This window comes from Bactrocera tryoni, chromosome 4, assembly GCF_016617805.1.
Source record: "Bactrocera tryoni isolate S06 chromosome 4, CSIRO_BtryS06_freeze2, whole genome shotgun sequence".
NCBI lineage: Eukaryota > Metazoa > Arthropoda > Insecta > Diptera > Tephritidae > Bactrocera > Bactrocera tryoni.
In genome coordinates, this window is record NC_052502.1 from 78,310,733 (window position 1) to 78,326,869 (window position 16,137).

At 38.6% G+C, this 16,137-nt stretch overlaps 4 protein-coding genes and 1 pseudogene across 4 annotated transcripts; 2 read left to right on the forward strand and 3 right to left on the reverse strand.

The window, feature by feature from the left end:
- Nucleotides 1–1,032: 1,032 nt before the first annotated feature.
- Nucleotides 1,033–3,983, reverse strand: LOC120773363. Its single transcript, XM_040102189.1, has 3 exons — nt 3,400–3,983; nt 1,333–1,501; nt 1,033–1,190 (listed from the first exon to the last, which is right to left on the reverse strand). Exons 1-3 carry the CDS (start codon nt 3,461–3,463, stop codon nt 1,112–1,114), a joined length of 312 nt encoding a protein of 103 aa, XP_039958123.1. The 5' UTR covers nt 3,464–3,983; the 3' UTR covers nt 1,033–1,111.
- A 1,217-nt stretch (nt 3,984–5,200) lies between these two features.
- On the forward strand, nt 5,201–5,701 carry LOC120773360. The gene is made up of 2 exons (XM_040102184.1): nt 5,201–5,386; nt 5,449–5,701. The coding sequence occupies exons 1-2, from the start codon at nt 5,290–5,292 to the stop codon at nt 5,679–5,681; spliced, it is 330 nt and encodes a 109-aa protein (XP_039958118.1). The 5' UTR covers nt 5,201–5,289; the 3' UTR covers nt 5,682–5,701.
- A 1,308-nt stretch (nt 5,702–7,009) lies between these two features.
- Nucleotides 7,010–7,513, forward strand: LOC120773362. Its single transcript, XM_040102188.1, has 2 exons — nt 7,010–7,198; nt 7,261–7,513. Exons 1-2 carry the CDS (start codon nt 7,111–7,113, stop codon nt 7,491–7,493), a joined length of 321 nt encoding a protein of 106 aa, XP_039958122.1. The 5' UTR covers nt 7,010–7,110; the 3' UTR covers nt 7,494–7,513.
- Nucleotides 7,514–8,117: 604 nt separating this feature from the next.
- LOC120773358 lies at nt 8,118–8,962 on the reverse strand (annotated as a pseudogene).
- Nucleotides 8,963–9,985: 1,023 nt separating this feature from the next.
- Nucleotides 9,986–11,289, reverse strand: LOC120773359. The gene is made up of 3 exons (XM_040102183.1): nt 10,932–11,289; nt 10,348–10,480; nt 9,986–10,207 (listed from the first exon to the last, which is right to left on the reverse strand). The coding sequence occupies exons 1-3, from the start codon at nt 11,026–11,028 to the stop codon at nt 10,090–10,092; spliced, it is 348 nt and encodes a 115-aa protein (XP_039958117.1). The 5' UTR covers nt 11,029–11,289; the 3' UTR covers nt 9,986–10,089.
- Nucleotides 11,290–16,137: the final 4,848 nt, after the last annotated feature.

The window sequence follows — 16,137 nt, forward strand, 5'->3', positions numbered from 1 at the left end:
CGGTGGCGCTTGCAACGGTGCCGGCGTCATTGTCATTTCGTTTATTTCCGCTTCGCATTTGCACCTCAAATTGCAGGCAATCAAAATGCTGGCTCACTTTTGCTTCACAACTGCAGCGCGGTAAGTGGCACGCAGCGCGGCAACATGTTTACCTAAAATGCATGCCTCACATTGTTGTGCATCATCGTACATATGGTAGATGTAATCTCCGCCCGGTGCAGCCGCCGCTCACAACTTCCCCGTCGCCGCCAACGCCTGTGGCATCCGGCGTAGCAGCCAGTTCACTGTGCGCGGCCCCTGCTCCGTGCACGCGCCTACGCAGATGCCAAGGCGGCATAGTAATATGTTTAAAATTTGATTAGCAGTAGCAGCGGCAGCAGCGCCAACAACACCAAAATGTCAACAACAACTGCAAAAGTGGATACTCAACACTGGCACGAGCCACTCAGCTGCGCAGGTCAGTTTCTCTCGCGGCTGCACTTCGTTTCGCTTGGAGACTGGAAGTCGCATGAATTTACAAAAACAACAAGTCCAGTGTGGAACAGGTGGCGCGCGAGTTTGACAGTCGGCTGACAGCGTACTGCCTTTTTGGTAGTGAACACAGCCATATTTTTTAGGGGTGAAACAGCGTGCACTAATTTTCGCAGATTCTTCATAATACAATGCTGTAAGAAGTAAAAGCAGCCGTAGGCTGCGCGCTAAGCAGATTTGCAAAATATTCTGTGGAGAATTCTAATTTCTTTACTTTAAAGCTTTAACGCTAGGAGTACAATGTAGCGAAAAGCTATTCGGAGACATAAATATATTGGGTAGTCGAAAAAGTCTTCGTATTTCGATGGTTTATGGTATGACACAATGTGATTGGTAGCACTGGAGATATACGAATGCAAAGACAACTATTGACAAAATACGAATAGACTTTTTCGACTACCCAATAGGTTGCCTATGCTCCACCTTGTGCTTGGCCCAAGGTACCCAACAAGCTCTAAACTGAAATTTTTTCAAATAATTTTGATAAACATTTTTCTTCCACATTTTTTATTGTTTCCATTATTCTCATTTTTCGTCACACCGTTCGCTTAAACCCATTTAACATTTCTCCCTTCTTATGTCAACACTTCACACAGCAGGCCGGAAACTCTCCCTCAAATAATTTGCGGTTTTCACAAGTTATTCGCAGATCGCTGCATCTGTAAAACAAAGCAGCAAATAAAATACTTTCATTCTGTTTTTGAATCGCTACTGATAAATCTGATTGATATGTTTACTTTATTTTCATTTAATTAATTTTTTCAATTAACTTTGTTTTCACTTTGGCTACACTTCACTTACTTGATCACTTGCGTCACATATTCCCTGCTGCAGCGCGCGCGCTGTACGCAAATTCCGTTCGTGTTGGTGCCATAATCCACATATTCCACGCTCTTATCTGTGGCGGCATCGTACGTTACGGCTTGAGGGCCGGCGGTCAGCGCGGTGTAACTGCAACTCTTGACAGAGGCTGTGGAGTATTTCCGAAGATTTTTAAACTGCTGATAATTTTACTTAACAAAACCACTTAAGCATGCATATACAGGGTTTGTCCGGAAAGTAATAGGACTGAGTCGATTTAAAAACAAAATATTGAACCAATCGTCACAATTCTTTAAAAACTTTCAAAATAGGCTCCTTCTGAGTCGATGCAGCGCTGCCATCGCGATTTCTAAGCATTGAAGGCGTCACGGAAGGCATTCTCCGGAATAGCCTTGAGAGCCGAGGTTCATGCTGCTTGGATCCTCTTTTATCGGCCTTTTCAGGCAAGGAAACAAAAAAGTCCGGTTGGCACATTTGGACTGTAGGGCGGCTGCGGAAGCGTTGGGATGCCGGCCTTGGTTAGGTAGCTGTTCACAAGAAAGGCGGTGTGAGCCGGGGCGTTGTCGTGGGACACTTCCAATCGGCTACAATGTATTTTCGGACCCGATTGACCCTTCATTTGAGTCTCTTGAGGACTTCCACCTTAAACTTAACATCTGGGGAATTAAACGAATACTTAGTCGACGGTCTGGGTTCAAAACTTTGCGGACACGAGTCACATTGTCGGTGTTCGTCGAAGTCGCAGGTCTCCCAGCACGGTCTTCATCAGCGACCTCTTCCCAGCCCTCCAAAAAGACCTGGTACCACCGAAACACCCCACTTCTTGCTAAAGCAACATCTGGTTAAGCCTTCTGGATCATATCTCTATCGCAAATTTACCGAATTTCACACAGAATTTAATCGCGTACCTCTGCTCTAACGAACGCTACATTTTCGGCTTGCACCACTCATGGAACACGTCGCGCGAAAATGTTTGTTCTGACTCTCCAGGTGCTCGGAGACAACTGACAAGCCGCTCGTTCGTTAGCTAGGAACGCCCTCTACCGAATACAGTCGGTGCGCGTACGCTCCGAAGTGCAGTCGCGACGGAAGAAATTCAGTCCTATTACTTTCTGGACAAACCCTGTAGAACTTATATGAAAAGTTTATTATGTTAACGAAGAAAAAAATATCCGATCTTTTGCAGGTATCTCAAAGGTGGCCGCGTCCGCGTTTTTGCTACTTATGTAAGGTCATGAAAGATCCACCAGTTGTCTTAGTATTCTCTTTTGAGAACTATATTCGCATTGGCCTGTCTTCTCGAAACCCTTGAATTACTATGCCAATCGCAATTTTTCGCTGTATATTCAGAAAAAAATGGGGAAAAGACATAAAATCGAAATTATCCGAAACCATTAACCTTTCAAGAGTCCATAGAAACCCTTGACATTACCCAATTTGTTCACAAATGCGTAAGAATTCTATAGTCTGTTATCAAGAAACAAATATGTTGAGATGTTCAGCTGTCAAACTGTGGTTCAACCAGGCGCGGATCCAGAGTAGAATTTTGGTGAGGGAACTATGTATATAATTTTGTACTTGCAACTCCAAGTATTTTTCTTCGCGGAGTGTCACTTATGATGGAAATAACGTATAACTTTTAACTTTTGGGGTTCCAACCCTCCCCCGTGGATCCGCCCCTGGGTTCAACCAAAAGAAGCAGAGTTAAATTTTTTGAGACCTAGAAATAGGCGGATTTGAACCCACAATACCAAAACCGAGAGTTTTTAAATTGAAGAACCCACTACTACTAGCTTGAGAACGGACCACTAAACATATTGATACTTATGGATGCATCAAGCTAAGACTCCTGTCTAGTAAAAATCTTCCGGAGTAGACAAATATTCAAGTCTATCTCTGCTTCTGCGCTGAATCCGGTAGTAAAAATTTCATTCCGAATGCCACATTATTTGCATATACATATTATATACATTACTTCTGGTCAATATTCACCAACATCAACGAGGGTGCGAATAGGGCCGGTTAATCAAATTTAATTTCACTTACACGCTTGGGGACTGCAGAGCACAACCAGCAAAACCAGCACACAAATAAATTCAGTTATTTTCATTTCAGTGGAAATATTTCAAATTTTTCGTGGATCACTTTGAGTTAGAAAACTTTTCGTGAAGACTTGGGGTTATATATTTGTCACAAAATTTAAATATAAATTATGCAATTTTAAGAAAATTTATTTAATTATTTTTTTGTTTTTTTTTTTTGTTTTTGTATAAAAGTTAGTCTTAACTTTCTATAAACTCAATTTTCATCCAACAGAAAATAAATCTTTCCATTCGCCGACTGTTTTCGTTCAAACGGTAAAAGCCGAACTGAAACCCGAATTTAATTTTCCACTCGCTTTTATAGCGAACTACCCAACGCACAAACAACTCAATTAAGTGATGGAAAAAATTCAATTTGTAATTACGAGTATTATGAAATTCTTACAAGTCGCCACCATGAAGAGCCCTCAACCGTTAACCTTCTGTGACTTGCACCAGATTTATTTGTTTACGCACTTTCCCTGGCAATACGCGAGCAAGGCAAGTGATTTTAATTATTTTTTTCTTCACTTGTTGTTGTTGCGCCAAGCGATTACATGAAGGCGCCGAGCGTTGTTAGTATGTATGCACAGTATGCGCCGATAAGCTTAAGAATTTCGGTGCGCCAGCAAAGATCGCTTGCAGAGTGCGCTTGGACAATGCCTATTGCACGGCACGCTAACCCTAACCCCTCGCCCACAAAAGCTGTTTTCAGTGTCAAAAGCTGGTAAAATCTGGCAAGCAACTGATTTCTTCAAGTGAGCAACGTGTCTTCTGAGTAGTAAACTGAGAGCCAGTAAAAGGAATGCGTGAAGACGCAGTGTAACTTTCTTTTGTAGAAGTGTTAGTCTTTATAGTATTTTACTGCTTTAAGCGTGTAACGTTATATTAATGAGTGTGCAACCGATCGTGCGTGCAAATTGATAACGGTATCGGAGTATATATTTTTTTAAGTTAATGTGCCCATTTCCATTTTACACAGAGTAACCTTGTGCACCAACTTCATTAAAAACGATTGATTTTATCTAAGTGGTTTTATGGAGTGAGAGTGAAAACTAGGTAACTGTCAGCCGACATTATTATGTCTTAAATTTAAAGAAATGTGTGGAATTAGGTTAGGTGAGTCCACGAATAAGCTTATAGAAGATTGTACCTGCCCGATTAAGTTCTGCAGCTCAAATTATTTTTTCCAGCAGCAGATTGAAGGGAGTCGCGTTGTCTGAAACCTCGTTTGGTATCGAACTGTTGGGAGAGCTCCTTCCTTCCTTTGAGCTTTAGTCTACCGAATAGATTACTCTTGCAAGCTTTACCACAAACTCAAGAATGACAGTAATTGAGTCCGCTCTGTAATTTTTTTTGGAAGCCAAGCATTAAGCCACGAGTCGTCGAGGGACTAACGAGTTTTTTTTTAACTTTTCAAGAATATGGCAACATATTTTCCACAGAGGATTTCATTATTAGTTTTCATAACTTTTTCATTACTATATTTTATATATTAAATTTAATCATTAAGGTGTTTTTCTTTTTGATTTCGGATGATTTTCAACTTACTTCGCACGTCGTAAAAAGACTGCATACCCCTCTGACTTCCCCCACACCATATTAATGCTAATTTATTATTAATTATTGCTTAATGTGCTTATTATATATGACTTTTAAAACCACTCGAATGACGCCACACCGTCTCAAGCCTCAGCATCTGCCGTCGCACCTTTGGCAAATCCGCATTTAAAATTTAAAAAATAAATAAATCCCAGCTTGTCGCATACACAAGCAGTCGTCCGACAACCAGCTTGCTAAGCAGACCTACGCATAGATCAATACGGTGTAACAAACAGTAACTCAGGTGAAAAACATGAAATTGTTAACAGTAATAAGCCTCGCATTCTGCTTTTTCGCGACTGCGACAGCGCAGCCCTTCTTGTCCTTCGTTCCCAACTCGTCTGATCCAAGTAAGCTGCAGTGAACTGTTTTGATAACAAACTTTGCTCATACTTCTTAACATATCCACTAGATAATCCGGGTCATTGCTTCCACAAGGAGCTGCAACTCGCCATCAAACTGGACGAGACCATTACACCGAGCAATGTAGACTTGTGCGCCGAATTGACCTGCGAGGAGGGAGGCCTTATACGTCTCAACCAGTGTTCACGCGTGCAACCTATCTGCGAGGACTTCCAGTATCACCCCCTAGATTTTACTAAACCCTTTCCGGACTGTTGTGAAAGCTACACGTGCAATAAATAGTAGTTGATGAGGTACCGTAAGGTGTTTGTTTTCTCTTTTGGGACAGTCTGTCCTTTAGTGAGCTTTAAAAATATGGTTTGTTTTATTCAATTCGAGGCCCCCTTTTTCCGAAACGGAAGTACTATATAGTCTAGCATTTGTTTAGCATATTTTTATAGCAGTTTTTACTACTGCTTATACGGTATTTTTACTCAAAAAGTAACAGTTAATTGATTCCAAAGCTGAACACTCCACCGGCTGGGATATACTTGCGATTAAGTAAGCAATTGAGAAGTAAAGTCCTCTCTCAGAGAACAAAAACCAAACTCTACAAGTATAAGTATCTCATTATTCCCGTCCTGCTATATGGGGCAGAGGCATGAACGATGACAACATCTGATCAGTCGACGTAACGAGTTTTCGAGAGAAACGTTCTGCGAAAGATTTATGGATTATGAATATCACATTCGATGGAACGATGAGCTGTATGAGATAAACGACGACATTGACATAGTTCAGCGAATTAAGAGACAGCGGCTGCGCTGATGGGTCATGTCGTACGTATGGACGAACACTCTTCTGCTCTGAAAGTATTCGACGCAATGCCCGCCGGTGGAAGCATAGGAAGAGGAAGACCTCTACTCCCTTAGAAAGACCAGGTGGAAAAAGACCTGGCTTCGCTAGGAATTTCCAATTGGCGCCACCTTGTGAAATGAAGAAACGACTGGCGCGCTGTTGTTAACTCGGCTAAAACAGCGTTTCTACACCAGTAAAAATGAAGAATAATAGGTTTCCTGAAGTGTCGTCCTCTTATTACAACCCCGAGTAATCGAAAAATTAATTCTTTAAACTTTAGTCTATCAAATACATTACTCTTGCGGGCTTTTCCACAAACCCAAGAATGACGTAAATGAAGGCCACTCTGTAATTGTTTTGGAAACCAAGCATTAAGATGGGCCGCGAATCCTCGAATGACCAAAGATAATTTTTTTAAGAAATAGTGGTTGTGAGATGTGGATCATTGAACTCCATTTATGTTTCCACAGAGGATTTCATTATTAGTCTTCATAACATTTGTAATACTAATTTTATATATTTAATCATTAAGGTATTTTTCTTTTTGATTTCGGTTGATTCTCAACTTATTTCGCAAGTCGTAATAAGACTTCGTACCCCCCTAACTTCCCCCACACCATATTATTGCTAATTCATTATTAATTATTGCTTAATGTGCTTATTATATATGACTTTTAAAACCACTCGAATGACGCCACACCGTCTCAAGCCTCAGCATCTGCCGTCGCACCTTTGGCAAATCAGCATTTGAAATTTAAAAAATAAATAAATTCCAGCTTGTCGCATACACAAGCAGTCGTCCGACAACCAGCTTGCTAAGCAGACCTACGCATAGATCTGAACGGTATAACAAACGGTAACTTCGGCGAAAAACATGAAATTGTTAACAGTAATAAGCTTCGCATTGTGCTTATTTGCGACAACGCATGCCGAGTCCTATGTTCCCAACTCGTCTGATCCAAGTAAGCTGCAGGGAACTGTTTTGATAACAAACTTTGCTCATACTTCTTAACATATCCACTAGATAATCCGGGTCATTGCTTCCACAAGGAGCTGCAACTCGCCATCAAACTGGACGAGACCATCACACCGAGCAATGTAGACTTGTGCGCCGAATTGACCTGCCAGGAGGAAGGACTGATACGTGTTGGTCACTGTTCACGCGTGCAACCTATCTGCAAGGACTTCCAATATCACCCCCTAGATTTTACTAAACCCTTTCCGGACTGTTGTGAACGTTACACGTGCAATAAATAGTAGTTGATGAGGTACCGTAAGGTGTTTGTTTTCTCTTTTGAAGCGCTAAGTTGAATGGGGGGCTGGGAAGGTCTGTCATTTTGTGTGCTTTGAAAATGTGGTTGCTTTTACTCTTGACAAATTTTGTTGGCAGCATTTTGGGAACAACTAATTCGTAAGGCCACCCTTGTTCTGAAACGGAAGTGTAGTCTAGCAGCTGTCTATGTTTCGCATCTTTTTATTGCTGTTATTACTACTGCTAATACGGTATTTCTACTCAAAAGGTAATAGTTAATTGATTCCAAAGCGGTACACTAAACCGGCTGTGATATACCTCTCATCATTGCATCTATTATTTAACCTGTTCAGCAAACCCGTTTGCGTCTCTAATTATAATAAAAAAACGGTTGTTTGTAAATACTTTGTAACAGGTGACAGATCTGTATAACTACTGGCATTGTTTAATAATTTGCTGCTAGTGAATGCATTCTTAGGTTATCGACTTTATGCTTTTATCGATTAACAGCTGATGCAGCACATTAACAGATGTTTTTTTGCCAGTTTTGTGTAAGTAATAAATAGTCAAGGGTAGATTTAGCCACAAAATCTATTTCAAAGTAATTCAATAAACAAAATCAAAATAAATCAAATTTATAAATTATATATTTTTCATTATTTGAATATATTTTTTAACAGTTTTCACTGTTTATTAGGTCCGATAAATCGGCATCAGCCAAAAATTCAGAATCGGTCGAACGCTATTTATATTATTTAGTACTCATCCCTGCCATTTAACATTTCACACAGCACGCTGGGAATGAGGTTTCGACGTCTCCGCGATTATTGCAATCCACTTTGTAATCATTACAGCTGCAAAAAAATATTAATAGCAATCGATTAGCAAACAAATTATCTATATATGGAAATATGTAATGTCGAGGCACATTAAAATTATAAACTCTAGAGTCAGACCACCAGGTTTCTTATACTATTATTGCCTGCAAATATACTCCATCCGAATCCCCCTTCTTTCTGGTAACTTTATAGTTAATACTTACGACTCGACCTTCGTAGAGTAGTCCTCCTGGCACACAGCTCTTTGCGAGCACACGCCATCATTTTCGCTGCCGTTATCAATGTAATCCTCTCCCTCCTGTATGCCGGGGAAATAATGTAAGAACACCATTTTGCCATCGAGCGTGGTATAGCCACAGACCGGCGGTGATCCTAACGAAATAGAGGAATAGTAGTAAATCGTTTTTCATTTTTAAGTTCGTTTTTTTGTTACTCACTGGCTTCGCTGCCGGCGTACAAACACACAGCCGCCAATAATAACAATAACAAATATGGTTTCATTGCTCGTGACGCTTTGACACTTCGACACTTCGATTGCGATTGATTCGCTTAACAAATTCGCGCACAATTTTATAGACACTACAACAACAACAAAGTGAAGAGGCATTAGCAATGCAGAGCCGACGACTGCAACGGCTCAAATTAAGTATTCGTCAAATGATAAGCAAATATCAAATGCTTTTAGTGCGCAGGTGTGTACGTGCATTACACTTTGGCTAATTACAATAAATTTGCACGATGAACACGTTATGAATTCGTTGAATGGACACACAGTGGCAGACAAAAGGCGACGGACAGCTATTTTGTTTTTGAGGCGTGTTGATCAGATGAGGACGAAATGACGATTCAGAGCTGTCCAGCTAGTTGAAGTGATATGAAAGTGCAAGCTAGCCAGCTCGGTTCTATTTCGCAACATTTGGCACCCTGTGATTGAATGTCACAGCGACCGAAATTTACCATATGCTTGTCTCTGAAAGAAAACGTCATTTTCTCTTCATGAAACTGCTTATTTGTCGTAACTGCCGATATCGGACCACTATAACATATACTGCCATATAAACTGAACGATCGCAATCAAGTTCTTGTGTGGAAAACTTTCACATTTGACAATGTATCTTCACAAAAGTCGGCACAGGTTATTTTCTATGGCAACAATGTAATCTCCGAAGAAATTGTTCACATCGGTTAACTATAGCACATAGCTGCCATACAAACTGAATGATCGGTATCAAATGCTTGCATGGGAAACTTCCTCATTTGACGTGGTATCTTCACGAAATTTGACATGGATTACTGCTTTAGGTCATAATATAATCTCCGAAAAATTTGTTCAGATCGGTTAACTATAGCATATAGCTTCCATACAAACTGAACACATAATTGCTAAAAGAAATGCACCTGTGAAGGGTATATTAGCTTCGGTGCAGCCGAAGTTAACGTTTTTTCTTGTTTTTTCTTGAAGTGAGTATGGTACCTGGACTTTTGTCGGCAACTGTGTATAATTATAATATGAAGGTGTGTAATATAAATATTTTATTTTATTTTGAATAAATTTCTTTTGATTAAATTTTTAAATATTTCTTTTTTTATATAAAATTTCATTATTATTTGTATTTATTTTTCCTATCACTTTAATAAATTCCAAAAAGTCGCATATATATTGTGTTTGTAAACGTGACAATCTATTTAAAACAATAATAACAACAAAGTCAATTGATAATTGAAAGAATTAAGTTTCAGCAATTAAGTCGCAATTAAAAAATTAAATGAAATTGCTGTCGGTTTGACACACTAAGCGCGGACAACAAGCTGGATATGCGCGCCGCATATCCGATTCGATGCCGCAAGTCGCGTTTGGCTGCAGGTTGTGACGGCCGCAGCTGTGGTGAGAAGGAAAATAAAAATAAAATAAATTAAAACGAAATTTGCGCTCGTCGAACGGCCGCATGATGCGGAATATTACGCATGAAATATATATTTTATGCACCATAAATTGTTTTGCATAAATTTTCGAACTTACTATCGAATTTCGAGCACAAAGTCTTTGCGACAGAAAATCGATTCGCAACGACCATCACGGTTTATCGGTTTGTAAGACTGATTCGTGGGTATCGGTTGGCGCAGTTCCTCGTAGTAGCATTGACCAGGGTAATCTGACAGAAACACGAAAATTATAAACTATATAATTTGGCAAAAATTTATGAAAACCATTTTTTGAAATTTTTTTACTTATTATTTGACTATTTAATTATAAAATTCTTCATATATTTATGAGAAATTTAGTTTTATACCATTTTTTTGTGTTTCCATTCTTTTTTATTTTTATATTTAAATTTTTTTTTATTTTTTCCAAAAACAAAAATTTTGAATTTTTAACAAATTTTATTATATTTTCAAATAATTTGTTTGCATCATAAATAATTTAATTTTTATAAAAACCCATCATTCTTTATGTTCTTTTTGGTTTTGATTAAAAGTAAAGAAGGCGTTAATAAATAATAAAAATTAAAAAAATTTAAATTAAAAATTTATAAAAAAAAAAATAAATATTATTTAACAAAAATTGCGATATTTTTAACAATTAATTTTCTCGGTCTCACACACCTGGATGTACTGCATTGCCGCGGTAGCGTAAATCCCCCGAAACGCTATGACAGGCCAAAACACCCAACAACAAAAAGCACAGCAAAGTGGCTTGCATGACTTTTAATGAGCAAATTATTTTCAGCAAAACGATTTATCGGCAATTATTTGATACTATCACTATATATTTATAACTTTTTCGAATTCTCTTTCGACTATTTTCGCTATTTGTTGTATTTTTTTAATTATTGTTTTCAAGCGTTTGCGATTTTCCACTTCTCACACCTTCGAAATGGTCTCAAAAAACTATCCAAACACTTTAAGCAGGCGCGTACACTTCGCTCTGCGACGTTATTTTCGCGACTGAACGCTTTAAGCCATTGTTGTTGCTTTTATATAAAATTAATTATGGACCATTTGTGGGCGGCGCGTAGTGTAGTCTTTGCAAGACAATAAGTCAGACAAGCAGACTGACTTGCTTTCAAACACTTGCCGTCTGCACACAACCAAACACACACTCGTTTAAACATACATACACACGCTCACATACCGTTATTTTACTACAAACTACTCATTCAGGAGATTCATTCGCAGGTCTGTTTAATTTTTGTCTTCTTCTTCTTGCTCTAGTTTTGATGCCAGCACACGGCTCTTATTGATATTTTTACTTTATGACAGTGATTACTTTTGCTTTTGTTTTTGTGTTTGTTTATCCAGTCGTGTCACCTTCGCGGGGCATTGTTTGCCGTCTTTACACATTGTTTAATTAATTAAGTTCAAGCGAGAAGCTGCGTCTCATTGAAAATGAACCATAAATGTAAGCGTGTTTGGGTTCAGGCTCAAAATTGCAAGTGTCAGTCAAGCGTTGGAAAGCGAAAGTGATGAGATTGCTTGGAATATGTGAGAGTTTTTAGTTCTCTGCCTTGAAAAAGTAGATCTCTATCGCAGATTTAGAACCGAATTCATCTCTGCATCCTCCTTTTTACTATAATGGCATGTAGTACCATGATGTGGGTGTATCTCTGCAGAGCTAAAAAGTGAAAATTGTTACCCTTCTCCACAAAGACTTCCTCAACTTCTTTTGAGGGAGAGCCACAAATCTTTTAGGCATAGCAAAGAAGGCAGAATAATTTAATAAAACTTCGAGACTATGGTATTTCTGCTTGTACCAATAAAGATAGACCCTAAAAATACTAATACTAAACCTAAGTTCAATAGATAATAAATTCGGCTTCATTTCGAGACAAAATAACTAAAAATTCTTTTAAACCTTCCAAAAAAAGGAGGACTATTTATTGAGAACAAAGTCAGCTAAAGAGCGATTAAAAAACTTAATATGTTTTTTTGAAAATATTTATCCTGCATTCAGAGTCTCCTTTTAGTCTAATTTGCGTACTTCAAGGAGGCCTTAGAAGATCCAAGAACAAACTTTTGCTTATAAGTTTTTGTATGGTGAAGCCACAGGCTCGAGTTATCACCAAAAATTGTGATGAAAATTACTTCGCTAGGTGTCAAGTCGAACTAATATATATGACCCAATATCTGTGATCTTATGTTTTAAAAGTAAGCTTTGCAGTGGAGTTTGCGTCATCGTGCAAAACCGCTGAAGGGCGCCTGATTCTAAATATTTCGCCACATGCTTATTCTCTGAAATCCTGACTTATTTATACAGGGTGCGGCAGTCAATACTGCAATTATAAATAGCGCGCAGGAGCGTAGGAGTGGTGGGGGGCGAGCAGCCAAGGTCACCATTGTGTTGTCCTATTCATAGCATTTCAGTAGACATGGAGCCGTGGACTAAGCAACAACGTTCGTTTGCCGTGAAAGCTTTTTATCAAAGTGGTAGCTATTTAGCCGCTCGGCGTCGTTTCCGAACGCATTTTCAAATTAATCGCAATAGACCAGTGCCTTCGGTAAACGCAATAAAGTTGTGGGTCGAAAACTTTGAAAATATTGGTGAAACGACAAGAAAAAGAGGTGGCAGTGCGAGATCAGTGCGAACTCCAGAGAATATTGAACGCGTTCGAATTGCTGTGGGAAGAAGCCCTCGGAGATCAGCGCGTCGACAGAGTACGGCACTTGGAATTTCTGACAGAACCGTCCGAAGAATTTTGAGGTTAGATTTACATCACCATCCTTACAAAATTCAAGTGGTTAACGCTTTGAATGACAATGACTTTGATGCTCGACTGCGTTTCTGTAACCATTTTTTGGAAATGATTGATGTTATGAACAGCTTCGCAAATCGCCTGCGCGAATGCCGTGCACGGGAAGGCCGCCATCTTGCTGATGTTATTTTCAAACAGTGATTATTTTCAATGTTTCTTAAATGCTTTTTAATGTAGAAAAATATTTTATGAATATAATTTTGATATCTATGTCCGTGTTTTTTTTACACCTACTTCAAAAATGCGGGATTGACTGCCGCACCCTGTAGTTATATAAGTATTTAAGGGGCTATACCAGTGTGACACTTTCAAAAAAAATTTTTTTTTTTGCTTTTTCGATAGTTTATATATTTAAAAATATCCTGTGAAATCAGCGAGGTCGTATCTTTAATAGTTTTTGAATGGCAGCGTTCTAAATAGCGACCGCTCAGAGGTGCAAACATATATAAGTGAAACTTTAAACGCGTTTTTCTCGAAACGACATTTTTCAAAATTGCTGACATTATAACTCAACGAAAAATTGACCGATCGACTTCAAATTAAAACTGGATATAGTTGAATACATTTGCTATACAATAGACTACGATCTTTTTGATTGGTTGAAAATTGTCAATTTGGCATTAAAAAAATCACAATTTTTTTCGTAAAAACACGATTTTTTTTTTCAAAATCACGCCATTTTCTTAATTTTTGATATTTTTCAAAGATCGTTGTTCATTGTATAGAAAATATATTAAAGTTTAATAAACATTTTGAATTTTTTTGATTCAGCTACTCATTCGACCGGAATCATGCCACCAGTTGAGGCATTTTTTTTCGGCACTTCCGCAGACAGCACATAACTCCGTTATTTTTCAATATTTTTGTAAAAATTTTTTTTTTTCATATAGCTAAAAATATATTTTATTACGTCCATAGAACGTCGAAAAATTCAATCTAGTACTTTCTTTTAAAAATATTCACGAAAATCGCCTAATTTTTCATGCGTCACACTGGTATAGCCCCTTAAAATGAGAAAAAAAAACAAATAAGAAAACAATAAGTAATCTTTGGGGAATTCGTAAAACAAACAACAATAAATGGAAACCCATTAAAAATCAAAACAAAAATCCAAAGAAACTAGCTTAAGAGTAGTCGAGACAACGCTTGTCCGCTTGGCGCTCACGACTTCAGTGCTAATTAAATGCGCTAACAACGCCAAGCTGACGACAGTTTTGCATTAATTAAACACGTCATACACACACATACTCACAAAAGCGACAACTCGCAGATTTTTATAAACAAATAGATATATGGTGTTATGTTATTAAGCAATTTGTAAAAATAATAAAATATCTGCAATAATTCCGCACCTCGAAGACACCTGCCTGAGCTCTTGTTGTTGCTTTTCCTAGTTGTGATACTTATTTACTTAATCTTGGGTCAATATACCGTAAACATTTCGTTCATTACTTAATCCTAGGCCAAAAAAGACTAAATTGCAGTTAATCTGCTCTTTCCAGTTCATTTCAGTTTTATTTCAAGTACACAACAAACACGGCAAACTGAAATACACCGAGCGAAATTCGTTTAATATTTAAAAACTAGTTCACAGATTTTAGCTCAAGTTGTGGCTTCATTAAGTGGATGTGATGTTTTATATAAGAAAGGTTGGTAGCTGCGCTAGCCAGTCATTTCGTGGTGTGAAGTGATCTGAAATTTCGGCGGGCTTCTTCTGCTGGCTTGCCGCCTATATAAGAAACGCTGGTAGCTGCGCTAGCCAGTCATTTCGCTCATGCTGTGATGTGATCTGTAATTCCGGCGGGCTTCTTCTGCTCGCTTGCCGCCTATATAAGAAACGCTGGCAGCTGTGCTAGCCTCGCCAGTCATTTCGTTCATGCTGTGATGTGATCTTTAATTCCGGCGGGCTTCTTCTGCTGGCTTGCTCGCCTATATAAGAAACGCTGGTAGCTGCGCTAGCCAGTCATTTCGTTCATGCTGTGATGTGATCTCTAATTCCGGCGGGCTTCTTCTGCTCGCTTGCCGCCTATATAAGAAACGCTGGTAGCTGCGCTAGCCAGTCATTTCGTTCATGCTGTGATGTGATCTGAAATTCCGGCGGGCTTCTTCTGCTCGCTGGCCGCCTATATAAGAAACGCTGGCAGCTGTGCTAGCCTAGCCAGTCATTTCGTTCATGGTGTGATTTGATCTGAAATTCCGGCGGGCTTCTTCTGCTCGCTCGCCGCCTATATAAGAAACGCTGGCAGCTACGCTAGCCAGTCATTTCGTGATGTGATGTGTCTACCATTACTATGAAGCTATCAAGACATCATATGATCTAAATCAGCCGGTGTAATGCGTGTTTAAGTCAAGTGCTTAATTCATTTCTTCTCTAAAAGAAACGCTTCCAGCGAAACTGGCTACCCACTCACTGTTGTTTTGGTGAATTCTTGGCATCTATTTTAGCCTTTATGATTCGTTCTTAAGTCATGTCGTTTATAATTGGCCGGCCAGCTGCCCTCATAAGCAGCTTGTTGACTGAGTTAGCGACCCCTGTGATAACATACATTTGGGTATGTGTGTATGTCGTACGAGCTCAGTGCATGAGTGCGAATTTGAACGGCTGTTGATAAGGCGACTAACAGTGTGTTTAATGGAACCCACTGGCATACATAATGTATGTATATACATACATATGTTCTCTTATGTATGTATTTATGGAATTTGATTTCTTGTTTATAATTTTTTCTTAATATTATTATGTTTTTATTATTACTACAATTTCTTTATTTTCAAAAATATTGTTTTGATAGATCGCAGCTGTTTTTAAAGTACTTAATGAACTGCTAGACCTATAAAGCACACGTACATATGTACATGTATGTATGTATGTACATACGTTAACTCAATGCATGTAATGTTGTTAGTACACATGTACTTATGTATGTATGTGTGCTTGCAGTACAGATTGATAGCCTTTCAATGCCTTCTGTATTTTTTAGAGATTAAAAAGATAAGCGTCAAGGTTTAAGTCTTGAAATATTTTTTTTTTACTGTTTACGCACCAAATTGAGTTTATG

Coding starts and splice junctions, on each gene's coding strand:
- LOC120773363 (XM_040102189.1), bottom strand. CDS start 3,463: ATGAAAATAACTGAATTTATTTGTGTGCTGGTTTTGCTGGTTGTGCTC. Junction 1,502..3,399: donor GCTCTGCAGTCCCCAAGCGT/GTAAGTGAAATT, acceptor AATACTCCACAG/CCTCTGTCAAGAGTTGCAGT. Junction 1,191..1,332: donor TATGTGACGCAAGTGATCAA/GTAAGTGAAGTG, acceptor TTTGTTTTACAG/ATGCAGCGATCTGCGAATAA.
- LOC120773360 (XM_040102184.1), top strand. CDS start 5,290: ATGAAATTGTTAACAGTAATAAGCCTCGCATTCTGCTTTTTCGCGACT. Junction 5,387..5,448: donor TCCCAACTCGTCTGATCCAA/GTAAGCTGCAGT, acceptor CATATCCACTAG/ATAATCCGGGTCATTGCTTC.
- LOC120773362 (XM_040102188.1), top strand. CDS start 7,111: ATGAAATTGTTAACAGTAATAAGCTTCGCATTGTGCTTATTTGCGACA. Junction 7,199..7,260: donor TCCCAACTCGTCTGATCCAA/GTAAGCTGCAGG, acceptor CATATCCACTAG/ATAATCCGGGTCATTGCTTC.
- LOC120773359 (XM_040102183.1), bottom strand. CDS start 11,028: ATGCAAGCCACTTTGCTGTGCTTTTTGTTGTTGGGTGTTTTGGCCTGT. Junction 10,481..10,931: donor CGGCAATGCAGTACATCCAG/GTGTGTGAGACC, acceptor TGTTTCTGTCAG/ATTACCCTGGTCAATGCTAC. Junction 10,208..10,347: donor TTTGTGCTCGAAATTCGATA/GTAAGTTCGAAA, acceptor TTCTCACCACAG/CTGCGGCCGTCACAACCTGC.